Below are 24,803 nucleotides of genomic sequence, written 5' to 3'. Positions count from 1 at the left end.
ACAGGGATGGGAGATCTAAAGACTTACGAAGATCTAGGTGTGTGTTATTTCTCTACTCAGAGGCTACCTCCACATTTAGTGTGCATTTGCTGTCCTTCCTCTCCTGTTACATCACACTAAGAGGCAAATCTGAAGTACTGATAAGATTATAGGAAAGTCATTTGGGAACTTACCTGCCACAGGCGGGCTCACCAGATACGGTATGGCATGCAGGAAATACACAACGCCCAGTGCTGATGATAACGAGGAAGTTCCCACTACATCTGCTGTCATGACAGGGATCAGCGTTACATAGGCTCCATCAAAGTAGCCAAAGGTAAATGAGAAAGGCACAAGCAAGGGGAAGTTTTGGAGAACTGGCAGGAAAAGACAACAAAGGCCATCCATTCCCACAGCAAAGAGGTAGCAAAAGTACCGATGCTTCTTCAGACACCTGCAAATTTCAAAACAGAAAAGAAAAATATCACTGAACAAAGCATCTCAGTTTCTATGCCCTGGCATGCAGTGCTTCAGTCTCTCTCTTATATAGCTCAAATTTAAGTCCATTGTATTACAGTCTTCAAGATTAAAAACTCAGTGCTGATGAGCCCACATAGGGAAAGCTGCCCACCTACAGCTGCAGAAACATCTGGTGAGCAGCAGTCCATGCTGTCTGCAGTATTCTTCAGAATGCTCCTACCGAGGGAAGCCACCCTGCTGCCAGGATTTTGCAGTCCTCTGAAGTCTCAATGTTTGAAGCAGTATTTCATTGGGCTTTGCATCCCAGCTCAGCAAGATGTTCCAGTATTATACATAAAATACTGCAGCATACCTCTCTTAGCTGTCACTCTTCCAATCAGCCCTTAAACATGAATTAGCGTGAGCTAAGCAAGATGGCAATTCCCTTCCTCCCTGTTCCACAAAGCCAATAATTGATTTTTCCCACTAACTGAATAAGCACAAAGAATGCATCCTTTAGAATCAAAATCCCTGCTAATTTAGCCAGAATCTACTGATTTACAGTTGCTGTACACTGATGTCTGAAGTGAGCTGAGTTCACAAAGCATGGCGAGTTCTTACATACTGGAAAATGTACAACAATTTTCAGTCAGTCCTTCCGAGTATGTGCCTGACAGTGTTGGGCCAGATTCTTGACCCTCTTCCATAACTTCTGTGCCTCCCAGCAGCACAAAAGAGATGGAAAGTCAAAGGAAGCAGAGTGAAATCCTCTAGGAAATAGATACAAAAGATCACTCTCAACATACCTGAGGCAGGGGGTTGCATTTCCACTGTCAAATGCACAAACATAATTTCTTCAGGAAAAAAGATCTTAAACCAGCAGAATTGAACAAACTCAGAAGAGATGAAAACATTAAATAGTAAGCATTTCTGAAAGTTAAGACTGTATGTTGTTTTTTTTAAGTTGCACATGCTACCTCACTTGCATCCAGCCTCCCACCAGCTAAAGCTTACACTTGCTTAGTTATAAACCCTTACCTTCTGTCTGTTAGCCATCCAAAGGTGATATTACCAATGATGTCTATGACACCAAGTATGGACATGAGGAAGGCAGCCTGGTGATGACTCACTCCAACACTCAAAGCATAAGGCACTAGGTAGACAAAAAGAGGGCTACATCCATATGCCATAAATAAAACTGACACTGCCAGCACCATGAAGCCTGGCATCAGTAAAAAGTCATATTCCTTCCACGAACAGTAGCATAAACAGTCACGAGACCACACTTTGATTAAAGGTGAACAGATGGACATTTGCTTTAAGTCTTGTTTCTCTGTTTCAGGGACACGATCCTGTTCAAGAAACTCAGGAACAGTTTTACAATCCTCCTTAAGAGAAATGGGCCGCATCAAGGCACCACAGACACAGAGGTTTAAAACAAAACCTCCCAGGATGAGTAAAGCTCCTCGCCAGGAAAACTGCTCAATTAAGAGCTGGACTACGGGGGCCAGGATGAAGGTACCAATTCCACTTCCTGACATGGCTATTCCATACGCCAATGCTTTTCTTTTGTTGAAGTATTTGCCCACCATCGCAATGGCTGGAGAATAACAAAGTGCAAACCCAAGTCCTAGAAGAGAAAGCACAGTACGGATGGCTTAATACTAAGCATGACATATGGAACATATTAAATTAAACCACCTAATGTATTTTCATTAGCACAAATGAATAGAAAGTTTTTCTGATTCTGTATCATGCAGCCCAGTCAAGAGTGTGATGAGAAACTAGGATGACTTCTTTCTTCCAGTGGCAGAGTCACTGTCTTGACAAACCTAACTGATGAGCACTAATCTACGATAATAAGGTTCAGAAATAACTGATACGGTTCACTTAATAACAAGGATGATCACTAAACATCAGAGAAATTTTGTGTCAGCCTCTCTTGCATGCAAGATGAGGTCTCGCCCCAGGGTCTGCACCAATGCTGGCACTGGACACACTGTCCTGATGAGGCACCACTTTGTGTTTTGGTCTGTTGCAACCCTGAACATTAATTTTCAGGTCTCTGAAACATAGTACAAAGAGTCTGTCTCTGTTATTAATATTCTACAAAAAACTCTTCTTGGTCAGCTAAACAAACTCCGTGGAACAGCTGCTTGGAGTCTTGACCATTCTAAATCCCTGCCTACAAGTAAAGAGGAGAGAAAAGCCTCAGAAAACAAAGCCAGATCCAGTTGAGTAAACAAATAAGATTCATCTCTTGGGCTGAGAAAAAGATTGTGGTCTCTGTTGCAGAACCAGAGAGCAGATTTTAATCATCATGTGGTTGCTCTAACACTAAAACTGAATTTTCCCAATCAGTCATAGAAATGAGTTCCTGACTAGGGTTTTGGAGCATGTCCTACATTGAGGGTAAAACAGACCCGACTGCCAAAAGCGGAGATAATCACTCTGTGCTGTAACCAGCTTGCCACGTCCTCCTCAAAGGCCACACTGTGTAGGACAGGCACTAAACCTGCCAGGATGGAATAAGTGGATTAGAGGGACTCCAGGCAACGGGTGCCTGGTCTGGCACCCCTCAGGAGGCGAGGCAAGAAGCAGGGCTCAGAGCTGTGGCTGGACCTGTACAGGCACCAGAGCCAGAGGAGCAGCCCTGAGCCAGACATCATCACTTGAGAGTTGTGAAAATTATACTCTATTTGACATACATGCCATTAATTTTTTTACTGAGTTGGCAGGGGGAAACATCCCAAAAAAAGCCAATCAATGTCCTGTGAAAAGTGCAAATGCAAAGTTTAGGGCTGAAAACATTTTCATACCTATTAGAAGGAACTGTTACTTATTGACACTCCCTTGTCTCACCTCTGCTTCACTCTTCACAGTTTTCAACTGCTGCAACTTTTATGGATTTAGACATTCACCTGTTATGGTCCCACCTCCTCTGTGGGTTGGGGGGCATCACCTCTAGCCTTTACCAACAGTTCATGTCTCTGTCAATCAGTCCCCATATACTAGAATTTCACTGCTTTTCGAATTGGCTCTCTACAACTTCATGTCCAAAGTGCAACTGCTTTTCTCAGTATTCACAGCAGATCCCAGTAACGAAGCCTCAGAGGCGTTAGCATGGTATGTGGCACAGTCCCTCAAGTTACAAGAAGCCTTTTTATTTGTTATGAACACATTTGTCAAAGATTAACATTGTAATACAGGAGTGACATGCACTACAATAAGGATTTTTTTTTTAAACAAATAAGCTGTTGGCAGCATGTGAACTGCAGTAATTCCACCAACTCATTACTAAACAGCAGGGGACCAAGTACAAGGTCTTATATCACCGTGGCTACCAGGTCAGTATTAATGAGGAAGGAATGTCAGTGTGACCACGGGCCCCTCTCAAGTTCCTCTGTGCACAACAAACACGGGCAGACAGGAAAGAGCAAAGATATTTATTATCACCATATCTGAACACAAATGGAAGAGCTGCTACAACAACTCTACCAATCAGGATTTTTTTTGTTTTTCAAATGGAATATAATGCAGACAAAAATCAGGTGCATAGCTGAGCCAGGTATTCACCCAGTGCTCCTCTGCCTCTTACTTACTCCTATGTTTTGATTTAAACTTTTTTTTCCTAAATATGTAAATATTTTGGGGCAGTCTAGAACTCCTAGTTTAACAAACTCCTCTCAAATCACAGGCAAACAAAGGAAACCTTTTATATATATCACCTGCAACAGCAGTCCTTCTTGACCTCTCATAATTTCAGAACTTTATCCATAGTCCTCTCTCTAACAGAAGTTAGAGTTGCTTTTGCAGGGTGCTGCATTTGGGTTACATGAGACTCAGTGTGTGCTGAAGCTCTCACAGCAGCAGCCAAAGCCTCTCTTTTACAATGAAGGGAACAGGTCTGAGTATCTCTATTAGACCAGTGGGGTGTCAATATGACGTGAAGAGATTACCCATCATGTGTTGTGTTCCTGGCAGCAACAAAGGGGCTGAATGCATCCTACCTGTAAGGACTCCTAATGATAAGTAGAGATGTTCCAGACTGGTGGCGAATGAACTCAAAATTAGTCCAGAAGATGCAAGCATCCCTCCTAGCATGATACCAACTTGGCAGGATACATGATTACTGATTAAACTCCCAAGCGGGGCTTCAAAGAAACAAACAAAGCTGGTAGTTAATGGCAGGTCCTCACACACAGTTCATTGCAACAGTCATAAAGGAAAAGCACGCAGGAGGCAAGCAGGAGAAAATGGTGATAGCAGCTACACAGAGTGATCTTCCAACATTCCCCCTATTGCAATAGTACGAGCACCAAAAACAACTGAAAAAAACCTTCTAAAAACAATTTTTCTGAAAGTCACAATAAAACCGAAATTTACAGTAGCTTTCTCAGAAGCCATTTTCATAGATCAAAGTCATTACAGGATACAATCAGAAGTGCTGGGGTCAAGAGAGGCCACAGCGACAGCCCATAGTGTTCATTACTCCACACTTACAACACTCCAACCTTCTCCCACCTGGAATTTGCACTTCAGCTCTCAGTAACTTCAAGTGTTTCCCGGATATAACCTGGCTGACACAGGTCAGTTGCTATGTCTCATTGCAGCTGGGTCCCCCTGCCTTTCTAGCAATTCTCATGGATTAACCCTCTTCCACAGGACATGGATTTTCACCTAGCTGTATAGCTTGAAAGCAAACCCACGAGAAATTTGGTACTACTGCTGCATTTTTACTGACACCGAACCTTCTTTTAGGGGAGAAGAGTAGTTGTAAATACACATGTATGGTAAAAGGAAGACAACTGTGACTCGATCTGGAGGCAAGATGTACATCCAGTGCTAAGTCTCAAATATGACTCCAACCAAAAAGCAAAAGAAACACATGTTCAGTTAGTAGCTCTCAAACACGACATGACCCACAAGACCTCGACAAAAGTATATTTCTGAAAACTTAGATCATTGCATAAGAAAAAGTTCTGCTTCTTTTCTTCAGTATGAAGACACTCCCTTCCTGTACATCTATGCTGATGGAAGCAGCTTGGATATACCATACCCCAGAGAGCCCACAGTATCACTCCCAGCTGACTCCACCAACTTGTGAACATGCTAAAACCAGATGGAACTGATGAAAAAGCAGCCACATTAGGCTTAAAAGGGTAATACACACCACAGAGCATTGTAGCACAGTCGACAATGGAGTGGATCCAAGCAGTTCTGGCATAATCCTGCCCAAAGTATGCCTGGAACTCCACAAAAAATATGGAGATGCACCTAGGACAAAAAATATGAACACAAATTTGTTGAACATGGAACATTTGCTCACAGAAAACATGGGTCTCACTCTTCAGGTATAAAAAGTACCCAGTTGAAGGTCCTCTCCAGCTCCCAGAAAAATCAAATCCGTGGTTTGCTGATATGCCAACAAGATGGAAAAATGTTTAAACAGTTTCTAAGGGATATTGGCAGAGAAGATCTACCTTTAATGCATGAGGGACAAGACACTGAATATGAGAACAATCCTTGTTTTGCATTGGCAACAACTGAATCAAAAACTGGTGTCCAACTATTATCTCAACAGTGGGATTAGACGATTAGGCTGATGTAGAGCCTAATTCAGACATAATCTCCAGAGAGATTACAAATGTTATAATACCACATGTTTCTTGCTGAGGTGCCTGCCTCTACAGTTTTTATACCTCACAGTGTTTTAAACTTAAATGAACTTGTAATTATCATCAGCAATTTATAGCTCATATTGTGATGTTGCTTCCCTGGAATATAAAGCCCTAGTTTTCCAAATCTTCACTGACCTGGTCGCTCGCTACTCCACACCTGTACAAACTGGCTAATGTAGCACCTATAGAACAAACACTACCTACGTGTTCATGGATGGACAAGTGCAAAGCAAATCCTGACAGAGAATCAAAACACCATAGGAGCCCGTGGACCTTCCAGCATTTTAATAAAATGCTTCTTGGAGATGTTACTTTGCTCTGCTTAGCAAGTGTTACTGTTCTACCTGTCTCTGCAGGGGAGCAGATTAAAAGGCTGCATAGTTTCATCCTCATTCCTGGATCAACAAGAGATGCCTTTACACTCTCTCTTTTTCCTACCAGCAAATCAATGAATGACCACTTTCTTCAGCCTTTTTTCTTGCACATACTTCATTCTTCTATATAATCTATTGTGTGTCAGCCATTAGATCATTTCTTGGATGTAACACATTCCACACATTAAAAAATAATTAAATCCACAAGGAATTATTCTCTACTGCTATTATGGAATTGGTACATTTGCATACATTAACTAACACTAATCAGTGTTTCTATGCCTCTTTTATGATGCTGAGTCCAAAACCCTAGGCTTTAGATCCCTAAATCTGGCAGCTTTATTCTAAAAGAAATATGAACTTTGGGTAGGAAACACTATATTTACGTTATACTGACTGTCCAACAAGACACTGATTCAGTGTTCCTCACTTACCAGGGTGCTTATCTCTCTGCCTAATATAGCTTAAATGTCCATGTTCACACACACCAGGCTCCTCTGTCTCCAGTCGGCATCAAAGTCACTGTGGAAGCAATCTCATCCCAGATTGCATTATGTTCATGCAAGGCAGAAATCTATTCCTGTTCTTTCTATTTTTGAGAAATATTTTCTGCATATTTTGGATACCAGAAGGGTATAAAGAGGGGCCTCTTCTCTAGGGCTCAGACCTTCTTGGGCAGAACAGCACCTGAAATGCTTGCAGTAGGAGAAGGAGGTATTTACATGTTTTTCAGGGAGACTCAGGAAGCTAATTCACTGGGACTAGCAAAAATGAGCATGGCTGTGGAGTCAGAGGGACACAGTGAACCTGAAGAGACCCTACATGATTCCTCCCTCCCCAATCAAACCACTAGAGCCTGAAATAGCACTACCTGCTCCAGGCCTTGATTCTGTAAGAAATCAAGGAGAGGGTGCTGAAAGCTAGAGCAGCTGTCAGAGGAGGCAAGACTAAAACCAGAGGGCTCATAATCCCTCAGCAATCCCCACAGTTTTAAGGGTTTCAGGAAGCCTTTAAAAATGTAACAAGAGTTTGTACCTAACCAGAATAACCCCGGCAGCTGTGGGACATCAGGGGAGATCTCAAGCCCTCTTCCTAAGGTAAAAAAACAAAAAAAAAAAGGAAAAAGATAATACCACAAACAGGTCAGCAAGACAAGCAGCAGTTGCCTTTACCTTGTCACGGCCCTGGTACAGATAGTGACAAGGAAGCAGCCAGCAACGATCATCCATCCCCAGCCTCCGTCAGGAGGGCCAATGTGCCGGGCCCGCTGGGGTGAGGCCATGGTGATTCCTCCCTCCTCCTGGCCTCAGTGGCAGGGGCTGACTCCAGCCAGCATGCCAGGCACGGGCCGGGGCTGCTCGGCACATGGGTCACTGGCCATCTGAGAAGAGAGAGAGAAAACAGGCAGAGAGGGAGTCAGGGCACGTTGCACATGCTGTAACCTGCACGGCTGAGCAGGACATACTGCTTCGGCTCTAATGCACAGAAGTGGGAGTTTTTTTTCAAATGCAGTTTATGAAAATTTGTTGGAAACAAGAGGGCCATCAGAATTTGGCCCCGTGTCTGGTATCATGCTTTTCATGATAATTTGCCCAGCAGTTACATCCCAGCACACGATACCCTCTTCCCCCCTACATGTCACAGCACATAATATGTTAAGTCACACATTTTACCACTGCCAGTCATCCATCTACCTTCAGCAGGCTCCCCCTGCTCATGCCAGTCCCTGGCCTGAACTGTATTTTCAATTGCAGTCTCCACTCAAACTATCTATTCTTCCTTGTAGGAAATTTAGTGCAAAATTTTTGTTTGAGAGAATACAGTTTTCACCTTTTTTTACTAAAAGGAAATATTCACTGCAAAATCAGAGCACATCTAATGATAAAATGACCTCCTTGTTTCACAAGCTAAACCCCTGATGAAGCCTGTAATCAGCAGGACACAGCAACTTCATTTTCTGAGCATGGACAATTCACCAAAGGTTAGAGCTAGCCTGTGCCTCTCTGCTATCCACTTAAATCAAAGTAGTGTCTGCATCCAGGCCATAAAGTAGTCTCTAAGTGCACACTGGGTGCTGCAGGACACTGCAGGAGACCAAATGACACCCACAGGATCCTAGGTGAGTAACTGAGTCATGTGCATTGGGGTAGCTTTGCTAACACTTTGGATGTCACCAGCAGCACAGGACCAATAGCCCTTAGTCCTTCTGCATCAGTGACTGTATGGCAGGGCTTGATGGAGGGGCCTGACACACCCCAATTTACTCAGTGCAGGAACATGCAGTGCTGGCTGTCAGTGGTTGATTTCAGACCACATTTTTGCCATCATCAACAAGCCCTTAGCCCCTGGGTGGATCAAAGATTTATAAGACATAAGTAAACTATCTGGGATGTCTTTCAGTTTTGCTTGTAGAGAAAGCTCAAATAGCTTCTACATCACCTAACTATGACAGATACTAAATATGCAACATTCCTACTGACAAGAACCACAGGCTTCACAGGAAATGTGTCCTGTTACAGCATGTTAGAGGTCTGCAGAGCCACTCAAAAGGGCAATTCAAGAAAGCATCTATATGGCTAATAATGCACATTCTTGGTCCTTGAAGCTGCTCACACAGGTGATTGCTAAGGCTTGACTTTGGAAAGCCCAGAGATCCCTGACCCAAAACAGCAAGGCACCTCTGAGCCAACCCTAAATATCACCACAACTGAACCTTGAGAAATATTCATCAGTGGCCTTCTTGAGATATCAGAAACTGCACCTCAAAACCATCACAAAATTATTTTAAGAAAACATACACAGATTGCCAAATTCAAAGATGAGCAAAGTAGAAGAAAACAGATATGACAAAATAAACAAAACCCACAATATGTTGAAAGTTTATCTGAATTCCTACTAGGCTGTAAATAATACCCTGTAACAACACTGTACAAGAGAATCAGTGAACTCCTTTTTTAAAAAAAAACAAACTTAGGTAGTGTTTTGATTCCAAATGAATAAGAAATTTCATCCTAATCAACCTGCTTGGCTTTCAAAGCCCAAGAATTGCAGCTGATCATACAGGGTATGATCAAGCCCAATGTGTTAATACAACTCAGTCCATAAATGTTAAAAACTGAAAAACCTAGTGCAACTTTCAAAGACAGGAGGTAAGTCCAAAAGTCAGGGGCTGTGCTGTCATATGAGGCATCACAACTGCCACGGGAAGTGAACAGTGAAGAAAACCGTTCACAACCTCTCAACAAAATGTGCGCTTGTCAACGTTTTTGAGTAGTGACTTCAGCTAACCATGTTTGAAACAATATGCTTGAAAAATATCAGTGAATAAAAATATCCACAAAAGATGCCAAAACTGTATTATACTGCCATCCAGTTACACAATCTCAACAAGCTAACATTAAATATCTGTTCCAGGTCTTTGTGTACTCCTCAAGTACCATTTACTTCTCCCTCTGCATTAGCCGGCCTGTCTCACACATTTTACATTATGCCAAAAATGTTGTATGGTATTTGGAAATAAAAATTACTCTCCTATTTTCTCTCTTCATGTAATAGGCTTTGCTAATATTTATTTATAAATAAATATTTCTATGAAGTTTTCTCATAATTCAGAGCCCAAAGAAGTGCCCATTACAAGCACTAGAACATGTACTAATGCTGTTTTAGTATTCTCTTCTCCTCCATTGTCACAAACATCTGTTTTATTTTAAGTTAAACTGTATTATAAAGCCTTTGCAAGGTCTGTGTTATTTTCTGTGTTTATATGGAGTCTAGTACAATAGTGATTTTCACTTCAGCATGAAGTACTATTACAGTATAACCCACACTAATGAAGCAGAAGAGAGCTCAGGTATGACAAAAAGAAAAACTCTAATGACATGCTTTGCTTCTCACTTCCATGGCTCTTTGGGGAGACATACAGTACTCTGCTCTGCCTGACTATGGAAACCATTCCCTCTTTGTATGAAGAATAGGCCACATCTCATATGGGACACGTGAAATAGCTACAGTTTAGATTACATATCAGTGGTCACACTAGCTCAAAAAGATCAAACAAGAATTCATGGCTGGGATTACAAGAGCTTTTGTAAGAAAAAAAATGTGGTATCTCATGGATAAAGGCTCCTAAGTGAGTTTAAAGGGTCCCAGTTGGATGCAGTCTTCAAAAGTTCATTCCTACAGCTGATTAGAAAAATCACACAAAGCAAATTAAACCCAAATGAGTTTATGATTTCAAACCTCATCTTCAAGGTATTCAATTACTAGGGCTCATGTACGTAAAAGATCAATGAAAGCTCTGGAATGGAGACCAGGACAGTTTGCCATTTCTGACACAACCTTCTAACATACAGCAAAAAATGCCAATGCACCTGACAGAGCTTTCTGAGAAGACCCTACAGGTGCCCACATGACCAGCAGGACATCACCACCCTCTTCACAAGCCTTGAACTTTACATTTCAAGCGTCACATTTTTTTACCTTATGTAATTTGCTTCAAGGCAAACATACAGAAGTGACAGTATGTACCTGCACCCTGATTTCCTCTCCATTATACTCTGAAACAAACTTCTGACATAAACACAAACAAATTGAGGAAAAAAGGGACAACAGATTGGCCAGTGCAGTAAAATGAGAAAGCATGTTTGTAGGCAAGTATAGCACTATTCACAAAATCTGAGGGAGGCTGAAAATGTCTGCAGTCAGAATTTAGATGCCAGGCACATGACACAGAAGACACACCTTGTGTATTTGCCCTCCAGCCCACACTGCTAATCTGTAAGCAGACCATATTTCTCATGTGCTGATTCCACCCAGGCGACAGACAATTTTGCAGGGTTTATGTTACATTTCAAGTAAGCTGACATGAACTAATGACTGTTTTTTTATTTTTAACTGATAGAGTCAATTAAACATCCCTTTCCATAGCGCTTCAAGCAACAACTGCCTTATGAAATACGTGCAAACACTGGATCAACAAGTTATCTAATGGCTAAGGCAGTGCTTACATGATTCTTCATGTTGGATCAGTGAATGACCAGATCATCAAGTAGCACAGTTTGATGCAAACCACCACCACACCCCTGTCTACTTAGATGGAAAACAAAATTCAACACTTTTGTGAGTGTCTGTGTCTAACCTAGCCACAAAAAAACCCCGCTGCTATCTAATCTAGCATGAAGCCAGAGTGGCACAAACAGATTATACCCTGATTTGGCAGTGAAGTCTGCCATTAACTTATCCTGCCAAATTCACTTGAACAAGCAGAGCCAGTACCAATGCTTTGCACCATGTGGCTACCGCATTTTGCATCTAATACTGACAGCCTCAAAGGTGGATTTATTGCACTATTGCAAATTTAATACGTTATGTTCAAATACCTGGATGACTGAATAGCCCATAAGAATCCACGACAGCCACCTGAATTAACAGGACACTCATAAAGTTCAAATTATTTAGCTCAAGGGTTTCCTGTCAATCACAAGTAATGTAGTTAGGTGGAGTTTGTATAAGCATGTGATAACCACGGAGGGATCCTGAGCAATTCAGACATACCTCTGCAGCACTTCTGCAGGGTCTTGGCAAGGCTAAGCTTCTTATTTTGGATCTGAGCAGTATCCTTCATTGCCCCTTCTAGAGGAATGAAGGTTTTTTTTCAAGTTCTGATTATTAAGGGTGGAGGAGGAACTTCCAGGAATGCCAGAAGGGATAACAGTAACCATTCAATAAGCAGAAATAGACAAAAAAATTTTCAGAGGAGTCAACAATCTCCACATAAAGAGCCCTAACTACTTTTAATGCACAAACCGCAGTAAATGGGTGCCACAGCCTCAGCCTAGATCTCTGGCCCAACTTCCCAGGCAAGCTTCAGATGGGGATTGAGGCCCTGGTTTGCATTTTAGCTGTACATTAACATGCTTGGGAAGAATTTGATGACATATCAGGCTAGGCAAACATAGATTAGCTATTTGCTTACATGGTTACTTGCTGTTATTTTCCCAGAACCCTGCCTGCCAACATACATACAAACAGCAAACATTTAATGAGGTTACAAGCAACTGAAAACAATGATATTATAAGAAATGCCTGGCCAACACAGAAATCGGCCACTCAGCCTCCCTACAGCAGATCACTGCAAATCGCAACTCCTTGACTTCCCTCTCACTTCAAGGAGTACTGTGCCTTTCACAGCCACTAAACTAATAGGCAAGTTAAATAATTACCTTTCTTCCTGCTGCACACGTCTAAAAGCACTTATTACGTCAACCTGACAATTTCATTCTGAGGTTAGAAAACTCCATTTGCTTACTGTTTTCTAATTATTTTTATCATGGATAGACCAGATTGTGGACTCTGCAAGTGAAGCTAAACAAGCAGAAAGCACACTTTGTCTGAGCAATCATGTCCTCCCCCTTCCCAAACTTCAGTTTTCTCTCATGTTGCATCTTTTTCTTAACCTTTCTCATACAGGATAAGACTCTCTTTGCATATCTGCTCCACTTTCAGCACTATAAGGCCTGATGCCCTCTGGCAGTGCTGACTGCTATTATAACACATCTCAGATATGTGTGAAAAGTTCCTGCTGTGTGAGACACCTAAAAAAAAAGCAAGGTTAAAAGACAATCCCATGAAAGAGATCTGTACTTTGCAACCTTTGCTAGATATTTTCATTGAAGCATTAAAATTGTGCTTTGTTGTGAGTTCAAAGAAGATGCAAGTGGGGAGAAGATGGCAACATATTCTGCTGATCCCTAAGAAAGCCTTAGTTACCCAATGTGCCCTGACAGCTCACTAAGCATTGGCTCTGTTTCCCCAAGATAATACACTAGGATATGGCAGGATAAATAACATATCAGTTACTTCAGCAGCTGCTGCTGAGAACCCTGGAAAGAAAACAAGTGCTCCTGAGAGCATCTCCCTTACTTGGTCTGCTAAGCGAGCAGAAAGGAGCAGGTAAGTTTAATAAAAAAGGCACGGCTATAACCTTGCACCTCATCACGAGGTCTCCTTTGCCGGGGAAAGGAGTACAAAAATCCACAGCAGCCTAGCAACTGGTCAGCACAGCGACAGGAGCCACTGACCTTTCAAACGCAGCTTGCAGCCAGCAAAGCGCTCCCTGCCCCCTCTGCCCACCCCTCCTTCCACTGTAAAGGTTTTCTTTAAAGAAATTCATTCAAAAACGATATCACAGCAGTGTGAAGCTGCAAAGCATTGTATGACAAAGGACAGAGGAACAGCAGGTACAGTCAAGCTGGCCTGCCTGGCTACCAGGGGTTGGTTTTTTCCTACCTTGTTCAGCTGCTCCATTTACACCGTTGATGTACCTGGGCAGCTCCATCATCTCAAGAAATACCACTTCACCTGTCAGACAGTTTGGATGTTTTTTGAAAATGCTCCATTTGTAGAGGGATACAGCTTCAGCCAGAGGAACAGGGAGAAGGTCAGGTTTGTATCACAGCTGCCCCACAGCAAGAGCACACAGATCCCAGAACATACTGGGGGCCTCAGCCCACTACCTTCTGCTTCTTCACACTATTCTGGCTACACAAAATCAAAATGGCTGTGTGTTAAGATGCCTTTGCAATTTCTGTCAGAACTGCATGGAAGGATTTTGTGCAGTTTATCCCAAAGGAGCTGGCCCAAATATTATACCAGCATAAATAAGCACAGAATCCAACACTTCTTTTTACCTGTTTGATAATACAGAGATGCACATGACAGAAGAATGAGAAGGAGACTTACCTAGAATTTTCTTTCTGGATCAGTGACATACATACACATACATCTACTGTAGGTAACATTTGCTACCTTCACAGTGGAGATGGGTTGGGTGAGGCCTGAGAAACTCATGACAGTCTCTGTGTCCAGAATGCCAGGACACACTCCCAGAACAGGTTCATTGTCACCAATGAATTTAATTTGTATTTTTCTTGTGAACAACAACACACACAGCTTTAAAAGTCACTTTAAGAACATTCGTGCAGACGAATTTTATGAAGAACAAGTATAAAGCAGTTTAAGCACAGCTGGAGAAAATTCATTAATGCTTAGAGTGAAAGGTAACAGAATTGCATATATTTACTACACTTAACCTATGCACCTAGATCTAGAGCAGTTTTAATATCTTTCTATATTTACCCTATTCACACAGCTCTAGGACAGATCTCTTCTTCTCAGTTCTTATTCCTAAGATTGCACCAAATATTATTTGAAGGCAATTGCTATATTTATTCATGTTGACCTCTTGCTTTAATATTCTCTTTTCTGTTCCCTTTACTCTGACTGCTGCATCTTTAATTAAATAAAAATAAAGAAGAAAAGAACTTTGAATAAACAAAAAACAAAGAGGGCACAGAATAAGTAGCAAAGACAGAAGAAGGAGAGAAAAAGCGAAAAGCTAGCCAGCAAAGAGATGTATGTTCTATGTGACAGTGGAACATAAGATGTCTATAAGATCAAATATTTTACAGATTATTAAAGAGTTCATTTCTTTTGCATGTCTTGAAGGATTGAAGATGACCACATCTGACCAGTGTCCTCCCCAGAAGCTTGCTAACCCCCTCATACAGTAGAGCACATTTAAATGGGACACAGTATGTGATACAAGCACAGAAGATGCAGACAGCTGCAAACCTTCTATCAACTAGACTGTTAAGAAAAAAAAGAGGCACTTTTTTTTCTGTTCAGAAAAAAGGAGACACTTTTCCATCATCCTTTTGCTTCCCCGTGCTCCCACCCCAACAACTGCATACTATGGTAGGCACTACAGTCAGCAGTCTGGCAGGCAGCTAAATCCGAAATTGTGTACAGCTCTTGGGATGCAAAGGCTATTTCTAATCTAATATATTTTCTCCAATAAACAGCTGTCCCATTCTGCACTGGGAGTTAGCTATTTAACTCAAAAAAACCCCAGCTTGATTTGATTTCAGCAGAGACAGTTTATCAAGAATTGTATGATTATGACTTTGACTTTTTCAAAAGCAACCCAAGAGGTCCTTTCCAACCCTATGTTCCTAAATAAAAACAACTCCATTCAGCATCTTAAGGCTGCTACTCTATATTCTCAGCTTTCTTCTCTGTTGAAAGATGTACCTGTTCAGTCTCTAGAGAAAATCAAACTTTATGCCTTTCTGAGAAGAATGGCAGATGGGTCCACAGAAATTTTCCTTGTGTGAGCAAGTAATCTTGTGGATTATCCACTTCTATACAAGCAGGGTACACATTCAGCTTCTCAACTTCCATAAATTCCGTATCTCTCCAGCACTGTTACAAATGGTTAAAAAAAAGAACTGCTTACTTGAAATTTCATTTAGGGAATTTTACCAGAATCAAAGTAAACAAACAAATACAAAATAAAAATCTCAAAACAAACCCCAAACCCAACCTGACTTTTAATTGCTGCCATAGCACCATTAAGACAAATTGTAGTGTGTGCTTCACCCTTTTCCCATTTTTTAATAACATTCCTGAATAAATCTGGATGTTTTATTTTGAAAATCTTTAACCACTTTTATACTTTCAAGGAGGGGTTTCCCTGTGATACCAAATAAGAGCAACATTAATAACCTATTTGTATTGTAGTAGTACCTTGGGGCTTCTAATCAGGAAGCAGTGTCACAGTGCTGGGCACCACACAAACATCTAATTAAACTTGCCCTCCATCCAAAATGTATCAAGATAGAGAAGATTAACTGTATGACAGCCCAGCTTATTAACTCCTATCTCTACACTGAACAGCAAATGTTCTTTGTTTGCTTCAGTTTATGCATATGAGGGAGGTGGCTGATGGAGAACACAGATTGAAAAGAGTACAGATGTGGGAACGGGAAAAGCAATCTGGAAAGTGAAGGGATGTTAAACAGCTGGTAGAGAAGGGAGGTGCCAGAGAGGGGCACAAGTGACTGGGGAGACAAAACAGGGGCAAAAGTTTAGAAGACTCCCTTTTACCCAAGAGTAGCAATATTCAGAGCTGAAACATGAAAAAGATTGTCAACATAAGGGTTGTAGAGCAGCACATTATCTGCTCGCCCACTGAGCAGCGAGTCTCTGGGAAAGGATGAGCCATGCTTGCCTCCCACAACAATCGCTTCGCCACAGTGGCTACCTAATTTGTCAAATTTGCCAGGAAGTGCTAAACCAAATGGCACAGCTAGAGCCACAGCAGAAGTAGCTACTGTCTGCTGGGTCCGTAGTGAGAAATGTAATAGGAACTTCCCTTGTCTCTCAAACCATTGTAGAGGGCTTACAGAAAACCAACAGCCTGACAGAAGGGGTCTATAGAAAAAGGTTAAGCAAATCATAACGGAAACCTCTTGACCCCTTTATATAGTTTCTGGCTAGGTTAGTCCTTAAATAATGCAGTTTAACTACAGAGGGTAAAAAAAATGTGAAGGAATATTTTTCCAGAGAAAGCTTGACTTTTACTTCACTCCATCTGAAAATGTGCATTTTTGCTTGATATTTTGAAATGTTTTTAAACTAACAAGCACAGGACTCACCATTTCATTTTTCACTGTGATGAAAATAATGGAGAGCCCGATAGTTTCCTTCAGTACATGGCTGTTGCCGAAATCCGAGCTGGGACTGTCAGCGTGCGCGCCCTCAGCAAGGTTATGGTCACGCATGTTCCATCAAACACATATTTCCTCCCTGAAAGGAGAACTCCACTAATTGAATAACTGATAGCCAACAGCCATGCTGCTGGGGCAGAGGAATGGCACCATCACTATCTCCATTCTAACATTGCTTACAAAAAATATCAGGAAAACTTTTCGGGAGGAAACAATCATTCCTGCTGTCCAATAACTTCAATTACACATGACAGATTTTAAAATTTCAGTTGAGGGGCTGTTGATGACATTATCTTATGATGTCAACATACATATGTATCTGATGATATATACTTTCTGATGTTTTCTATTTTTCTAGTATCCCTCCATTTTTTAGTATTTCTACATTTTCCTAATTTTAAACAGGTGGTGGGTAGGCAATGGTTGTGGAAGGGTTTTTTGTTTATTTATAATTACATTACATTTATCTGTTACTTTTGAGTTTTACAACATACCATTAATTATGATTAAACATTTTGTCAAACACTTCTCATTTATTGTTGAGCTTAAATATGTGATAGTACAATCATTTTCTGAGCCATTCCTATCTGTTTGAGGATCTGTGCACTTCTCTGGATCCTTAAAGAAATGTTAACATCTGATCATAATTGTTTGGAAATTCTGAAAAAGCTTTTTATTCAAAACGTCTTCAGCTGACACTTTTCCCACGCCTGGCATAATACTTTTTCTATCTTCAGGAAAATCTTGCCCTGGGAAAGTACACCACTGCAAAGCTGCCATGGAACATGTGAGAATGGGACATTTTTTCTCAGACCATTACTCAGTCAGTCTATGGAATCACTACTCTGCTTCTTTTACTGATTCTGCACTCCAGATTCTACTTTGGTGATAAGGATCCAAAAATCAAGGTCTATTAGGTCACCTGGAGATGACCTGGTGAAGGATATACCAAGCAAATGCTCTTCTGATCCCTCCAGAGAAAATGAGAATGTTACCAGGCACACCACGAGTGCTCAAGCATCAAGATTGCACCTGTGCCTGGATAAAACTGAGGGGCTGATGACTCTGGAGACATATCTCCCTGCACATACCTGGAAGTGCCAAAGGCCACCCGAAAGTTGCTGCCAGCTTCTACATCTCATCTCTGATAAGAAATGAATGCTGATGGACACCAGTGCCAGCAAACATCCTCAGTGGGGAGTCCCAGCCTAGGGAAGCACTGGCAACCATTCTGCAGTGTCCTGGGAGAAGTGCCACCCACTGCCCAGGCACTCACTCAGCAGAGGAAATCCAGGCAATCAGGAGGCAAGCCAATGGGAAACTGATACACCCTCACCTAGAAATCTCAGTGATGAACCTACAGAATATGTACCTGTACTTGGAGCTCTTTCATAGTTATCATCTTTTTAGCCCTTCTGTTTACGGAAGAGCCTTGTTCAAGCTATGCAAAACTAATTTGGTTTATAGTGTTCTTGATGTTCCTGTCTGGGTTTTAGTAAGATAAGGAACTGTACTTAAACAAAGACATCTTTTCCCCATGTTCCTGAAGGGTTCAGAGCACAGGTGGCATTGTCGGGTTTTTAACAATTCACACAGAAAAATACTCTTCACGGGTAATTTTCAAGATGTGAATCTTACACAAGTGCTTTCTAAAGGGAAAAGGGATGACTGTTTTAGAAAACAAATTCTGTACCTACAGAACAAGCTATCCAGAATATTGCCTCTATTTATCTGATGATTTAGGGCTGCTGTTAGTGTCAATTCATCATCTTCTTCAGTATGCAATATTTGTTTGCAAAAACTAATCAGGCGTGGAAAGGCAAGGCAGGCTATTTCCTTTTGTTCACACAAGCTTATGTTCTGAAATAAAGCTATTACGATACTTAATGCCATGCATACTCTTCTAATGGACAATATGCACCATACAATATGCATTATTTTTCTTGGGACATTTTCAGCTGAAACCCCAAACTCTGTAAAAATAAGACAGCCCTACTACCAGGTCAAAGCCACAATTAATTTTCCTAATATATAATTATTGTATATACACTGGCTCATTAAGATAATTCCCAGCAGGAATCGAAGGGAAATCTCTAAATACTGGAAAGACAACTGTTAAAGACAAAAAACAGGACATCTGCCATTTCCTGAAACAGACTTCCAAAAGCAACTACTGATGAATGTTGCTTTACAGGGTCAGGTATTTCTGAGAAGTCATTGCACAAATCACACTTACTTTATTAAAAAAGCTTAACATATTATCATATAGGTGCATGCATGTATCTCTGCACAAGTAGGCTCAAATATGTGTCCCTGCACATAACCTTCAGAAAGTAACAAAAGGGAAACTACTAAGCTGGGAAGGAAACATGAAATACTAAAATGAAAGACAAGGAAACAGATGGAAGTCAAGAGGAAAAACTCGTAGCATGCCGTACAAAATAAATCTCTGACCAGGAAGAATGCATTTGACAGCGTGCACATCATGAAAACATGCATCTACTCACAAGTAACAGTTTGTCTTGGTGAAATCACACGCTGAAAGTTAACAATCAACCAGCGCATCTTGGGCAGATCAGCACATTCTTCATGCTCAGTCTTCCATTCAGCCTCACCGAGCCATCCATGTTTCAACTACATCCTGGCTTAATAGCTTATTTTAGTTTTTAGGAAAGCTTTAAAGCTTTGAGAAAAGAGTCTCAGGTTCCCTTTGCTGATGAATACTGGTGCAGCTGCTTGATTACATCACTTTCAGAAATGATCAGCAGGAACTTTCCATGCTACTTAAGGGTGTAGTCCTGCTAGTTAGCATTGCAGCCCAGAAACAGTTTCTCAATTTTATGTTAAAGAACATTTCTCCCTGTAGATGTTTCTATTTTGGTAAGTGAAATGTGGGGGGAAAAAAAATCTACCTATCCCATTAAGTATGTTTTACCTTTGCTTTCCAGATTTCTGTATTAATTCTTTAGAAGTTAATCTCCATTTTCATTTTCTCTGGTGTTACCATATGGATCCTCAGCTTGTATCCTCTCAGGTCCATAGACATACAGAACTGTCAGCAAGTAGAATATTACAGTAAGTGTTCAAACATGCCTATGATGGAGATGTAACTGGAGAGAATACTTGAAAAAATACCTGACCACAAGAAACATAGGATTAGTTTAACTCATAAAAAGCATGAGAACAAGGACTTTGCAGCAAAGGATCCAAGGGTGCCTCTGGCAGGAAAACCAACCTGTAAGTAGCAAGGGCAGAAATTTTACTGAAGAGAAGTTTGAGTTACATTAGGAGTAATGAGACAGCATGTAGAAAAACAGGAAACCACTTTCCCCAGATTGTATCACGTTTGTCTTTTCAGCATCTACACTGTAAAGGCGGAGAGCTATAAAAGGAGGAAAAGAGCCCATATGGAACAGCAAGACAAGATGTTAGACAGTCTCATCTTGTTAAATGTTAGACAGTAATGATAAGAGAGCCCATAAAAGGTGAAATTTTAAAGAACTTGAAAAGGGAAAAAAGGGAAGAGGCTGATGCTATCTAAGAAAAATAACCTAGAAATTTATGTAAGAACTGGTTATAAAAGCATTGATAAAAATGCTCCATTTCTTCTTCCTATTAAACCCAGTCCTAATTACAGCAGTTGAGCATTTACAACCACAGAACCAGCGCAGCCTGCCAAATGCCCATAAAACACCCAAACACTCCTATCAGAAACTCTCAAATGGAAACGCTTCAGAAGGAAACTACACAGGCTCTTCTTTTTCACATGATCCTGCAGACCAACTGCTGGCCATTTATCACAGCATCTTGAACCACTGCATTAGAAAGTTTATAAAAACAAAAACCTGGCTAAGAAATTTCAGGAATAGATTGTAGAACTAAGTGTAGGCTTTCAACCTGGTACCATGCTCCCAGAGGAGTTACAAGAAAGTTGTTTTTTTTTTAAAAGTTGTCCTGGCTTTTCACTCTGAGCTTCCTTATTTACGTTACTGGTCAAGGAGCCATTGTGAAGAAATGCATTTGCCGTTTAGATTGGACAATTATATGAGTCATATGGTTTGGTCAAAGTCTTACCACATGTCAATTTGGGAACAAAACACCCAGAGACTTAAAAGGAGGACTCAACAGTTATCCTCTTATCCTGTTATTTCAGCCAACCTTGTAATTGTCTCTTAACTAGATCTCATTATCAATAATCCTTTTAGTGGGATCAGGTTCACTTTAAATAGCTTATTACATGGATGACAGAAGGAGAAAAAATAACTCAAAAATTATCAGACAACAAAAATTATTTCTAAAAACAATGTTCATATATTGATACATAGAGGATGATATTCCTTAAAATTCTTCTCTCTGTGAAATTAAGTTTTTTCTGTAAAAGTGAACAGACCCTAGTGATTTTTTTCAAGACACTGTCTATTTACAAAGGAAATTCACCCCATCTAGGGAATAAACTATATCAATAATGATAGCATTATTTAAATTCCATCTTCTGAATTATCCGAAAGTGTAACTTGGAGTATCCCCAAGAAGAGTTGTGACAGGGAACTGTTGGTTCAGTCAGGAGTTCATCGACACCTTAATAACAAACAGACAATCTTGATCTCACGTTAAAACTGATAAAAAATCATAAGGTCAAATTAAATTACTATGTGTTTCTCAGCTAAGAGACCTCTCACTGAACTAAGTTTCCATGTCCAATTAAGTATCACTTGTGTATCTTGGTACCCTGAAAAACAATGGAAAGATGTCAGTAACAATGCCCGCCTAATCTAAACAAATCTCTGTTGCACGCTTCAAATTCTGCATTGTTAGATCATTTTTCTTCTTGAGCGGGCGTTTCATATTAGGATAGGTGGTATTTGACAAATTTTAAACTACTACAAAGTTTCAAATTCCTGAACAAAAAAGAATCCCAACCAACTTTTAATCAGTCCTCAAATGCCACCTCATTTCCTTTTCCTCATTCACAGCCACCCTAAAACACATTTGTTTCACACATTGTTCTGTCTGTCTCTCCCTTCACATCCTCTGGGCTTTTTCCAATTTTTCCTTGCACAGATTTTATTTGGTGCATTGGTGCCAACTGCATTCAGAAGGCATTGATACACTGACAACATCAATTACATGCTGGCTATATTCTCTAGGAGCAATAAAAGTAATTTCTTTTTTTTTGTTGTTTTCAAGGAGTAGCTTCGTGTACCAAGTTTTCACAACAGTCACCCAAGATTTACTTTCTAATTTGGTTAAAAGTAAAAATTGGGTGGCCTAATTTTATGTAGCATGCACCATAAGCAAAAGGCAGAATTACATCATATGGGTTGCAACCCCTCAGAGATTACTCTCCACTCCATTAAGTTCATTAAAAATAGACCAGCTGTGTGGGATAATTCTATTTAATCTTTCCAACTTGGTATTCCATCAGGCTAAATTAAATGGACACTGATGGAAAGAACTCTGACCACAAACAAGAGATGAAATACTGGCTTCGGGAAGAGCAGAGGATGGTGGATCAGGCAGGGGATGAGCCACAGTTCATTCAAATTTCCCATTCTCTCTTGCACTGCTTTACTCTATCGCCCTGCATACTCTGCATCTTCATCCCTATAAGCTAACCATGAGGGTAACTATTCAAAGCTTTGGATCTGTGCTGTGCATCACTGAGCTTCTAAGGGTACAGAAATAACTATTTGCTTCTACAGGGAACTGGCTCTGTCCATGATTCACCGGGACATCTCTGCTTCAATGCCTTTTTGCCCTGCCAATCTGCATCACAGCTACATGCCAGCTTACAAAAATGAAAATTAAATTTGACCAATTTAATTGTTCTCCAATTGCATCCAGTTTTGACTGCTGAGATTTTCACATGTTTAAGGTGGAAAGCAGGTCCTTCAATACACAATGACACAAACTGCAATTCTTGCTGAGAGTTTGAGGGTCCTTTGTGATCAGCTGTGATGCCGCATTCAGTACATTCTTCATCCAATACTAATTTCTCTGCTGTCATCAAATTGTATTTCATGACAGCTCCATTTCCCAAATTAAATCTTTGGGCCACTTCTAATACAAAATATCAGACACACAGAGAAATAGTCTTAATCACTTTAGATGAGGAAACAGAAAATATTAATTCTGTACTTAATAATGAAAACAGCTTTCACACAAAATGCTTCAGCTTTGATATCACTCAAGTGAAGAAACTACCTGGTCTTTGTATTGACTCAGTCCTTTCAAGAGGGGAAGTACTGCTCCTCTCAGATAGCTCTTCTTGCTCAGCTGATTTCCATTCTAATATTCTCTCTGTCCACAGGAGAACTTTTTCAATCCCTTCAGAAAATGCACTTTGGCTTGCTGCTGGTGGTACCACTCTATGGCCGCCCCAAGGACCATTCAGACTAAGTAAATAAAGAAATGTTATTACAGAAGTTTAGAAAGAGAGGAAAAGGAAGTCAACAAGCAGAGGGCACTTATGAAGAAGCTTCCCAAATACCTCTGGTCTTTAGCTGAAACAAGCAGTGTTGGCTTGTTAGATTAGGCAGGTGAGGTAGTGTAGCTTTCAAGCTTTTATGGAAAAAAGTGTAACTTAAGGGAATGTTTGCATGAAAGCAGAGTTGCCAAGATATACAATCAATAGGGAGAGGAACATGCGGCAGCACAGGACATGATCATGGTGAGAACAGATAGGCAGTGGCTTGTTATCCAAACTGACAGGAGTGTATCTGGAAGGCTGCAATGTTTCAAAAAAAAAAAAAAAAGAAAAGGAATGTGAACTACCAGAAATGTTGCTGCTAATGAGAAGTGTAACAACATCAGCACATTCAAACAGCAATAGCACATCAAATCAATTCTTTAAGGGCCCACTTACAGCAGTTAGCCCATATGATGAAAAGGGAAGCCTCTATTCCCACCAAGTTCAGTGCTGCAACACGTTCTAAAAGCAACTGTGGATATTTACTGAACACTAAGGCACATCTGTATAGGCAAGGCTGACTGTGATGCCCCTGGCCCAGGAAATTTCAAGTTTGATAGCTGAGAGACTGGATACAGCATTTCAGTGACAGAAAGGTGAAGCTGGCACATGCCTTGAACATGGAACCATTTTGGTTTTGACTCTTCCTATTTTAACTCTTCCTTTCCCTAATATTTTAGTGACTTTTATGGGGAAATAAAGGTGATGAGCTTGAAGGGCTCAGGGGATTCTGGAGGAGAGGAATAAACACAAAGTCAAGAAATTACCAAACCAAATACTCTGGTACTTTCGGGAACGCACAGGAGTAATGGAAATATGGAATCCATAGTGCATTGCAATATCAGCACATGAACACAGAGCAGAGAGGAGCCAGGACAGTGACCACAGACAAGCAGCACAGCCCCATACTACCACCTTCTCAACTGTGCACCAACCAGCAGGTTGCGTGAACAAGCTCTAAACACCCCTCTGTCAAAAGAGCTTGCTATTGAAACATGACAACTTGAAAAGACAAGCCCTAAAACAGACAGGAGGAGGAGAAGGTATTTGACTATGTCTACGGACTAAATTAATAACTTTTGTGTGGTCTTCAAGAAGCTCTCAAAGCCACCCAAGTTTAAGATGAATTTACAATGAACACTCTAAGACATGACTTATTAAGTACTGTAACAGCCCCCAAAACACTGTGGCCATCAGGAAAACCATTTGAATCAGGAGAAACACGTTAATTAAGAAACTCAACAGCAGCACAGATTCTGAGAAACCCCTAGAG

General features: G+C 40.8%; 1 protein-coding gene across 8 annotated transcripts in view; it reads right to left on the bottom strand.

Moving 5' to 3' along the window:
- SLC16A12 (solute carrier family 16 member 12) overlaps positions 1–24,803 on the bottom strand; it is a 43,463-nt gene that overhangs the window by 12,418 nt on the left and 6,242 nt on the right. For 7 of the 8 annotated variants that reach the window (XM_027672476.1, XM_027672474.1, XM_027672475.1 and 4 more), the window contains 5 exons: positions 7,666–7,874; positions 5,612–5,715; positions 4,449–4,592; positions 1,477–2,068; positions 174–433 (listed from right to left, as the gene is read on the bottom strand). In XM_027672476.1, coding sequence (XP_027528277.1) covers positions 174–433; positions 1,477–2,068; positions 4,449–4,592; positions 5,612–5,715; positions 7,666–7,775 — 1,210 coding nt within the window. In that variant the 5' untranslated portion in view covers positions 7,776–7,874. Of the gene's footprint in view, positions 1–173; positions 434–1,476; positions 2,069–4,448; positions 4,593–5,611; positions 5,716–7,665; positions 7,875–13,780; positions 13,817–24,803 lie in introns of those variants that run through there. The other variant, XM_027672481.1, reaches the window with a different exon arrangement.

Source organism: Neopelma chrysocephalum, unplaced genomic scaffold, assembly GCF_003984885.1.
Source record: "Neopelma chrysocephalum unplaced genomic scaffold, ASM398488v2 Primary Assembly neopelma1_97390, whole genome shotgun sequence".
NCBI classification, from domain to species: domain Eukaryota; kingdom Metazoa; phylum Chordata; class Aves; order Passeriformes; family Pipridae; genus Neopelma; species Neopelma chrysocephalum.
This window is presented reverse-complemented; position numbering and strand designations above follow the sequence as displayed.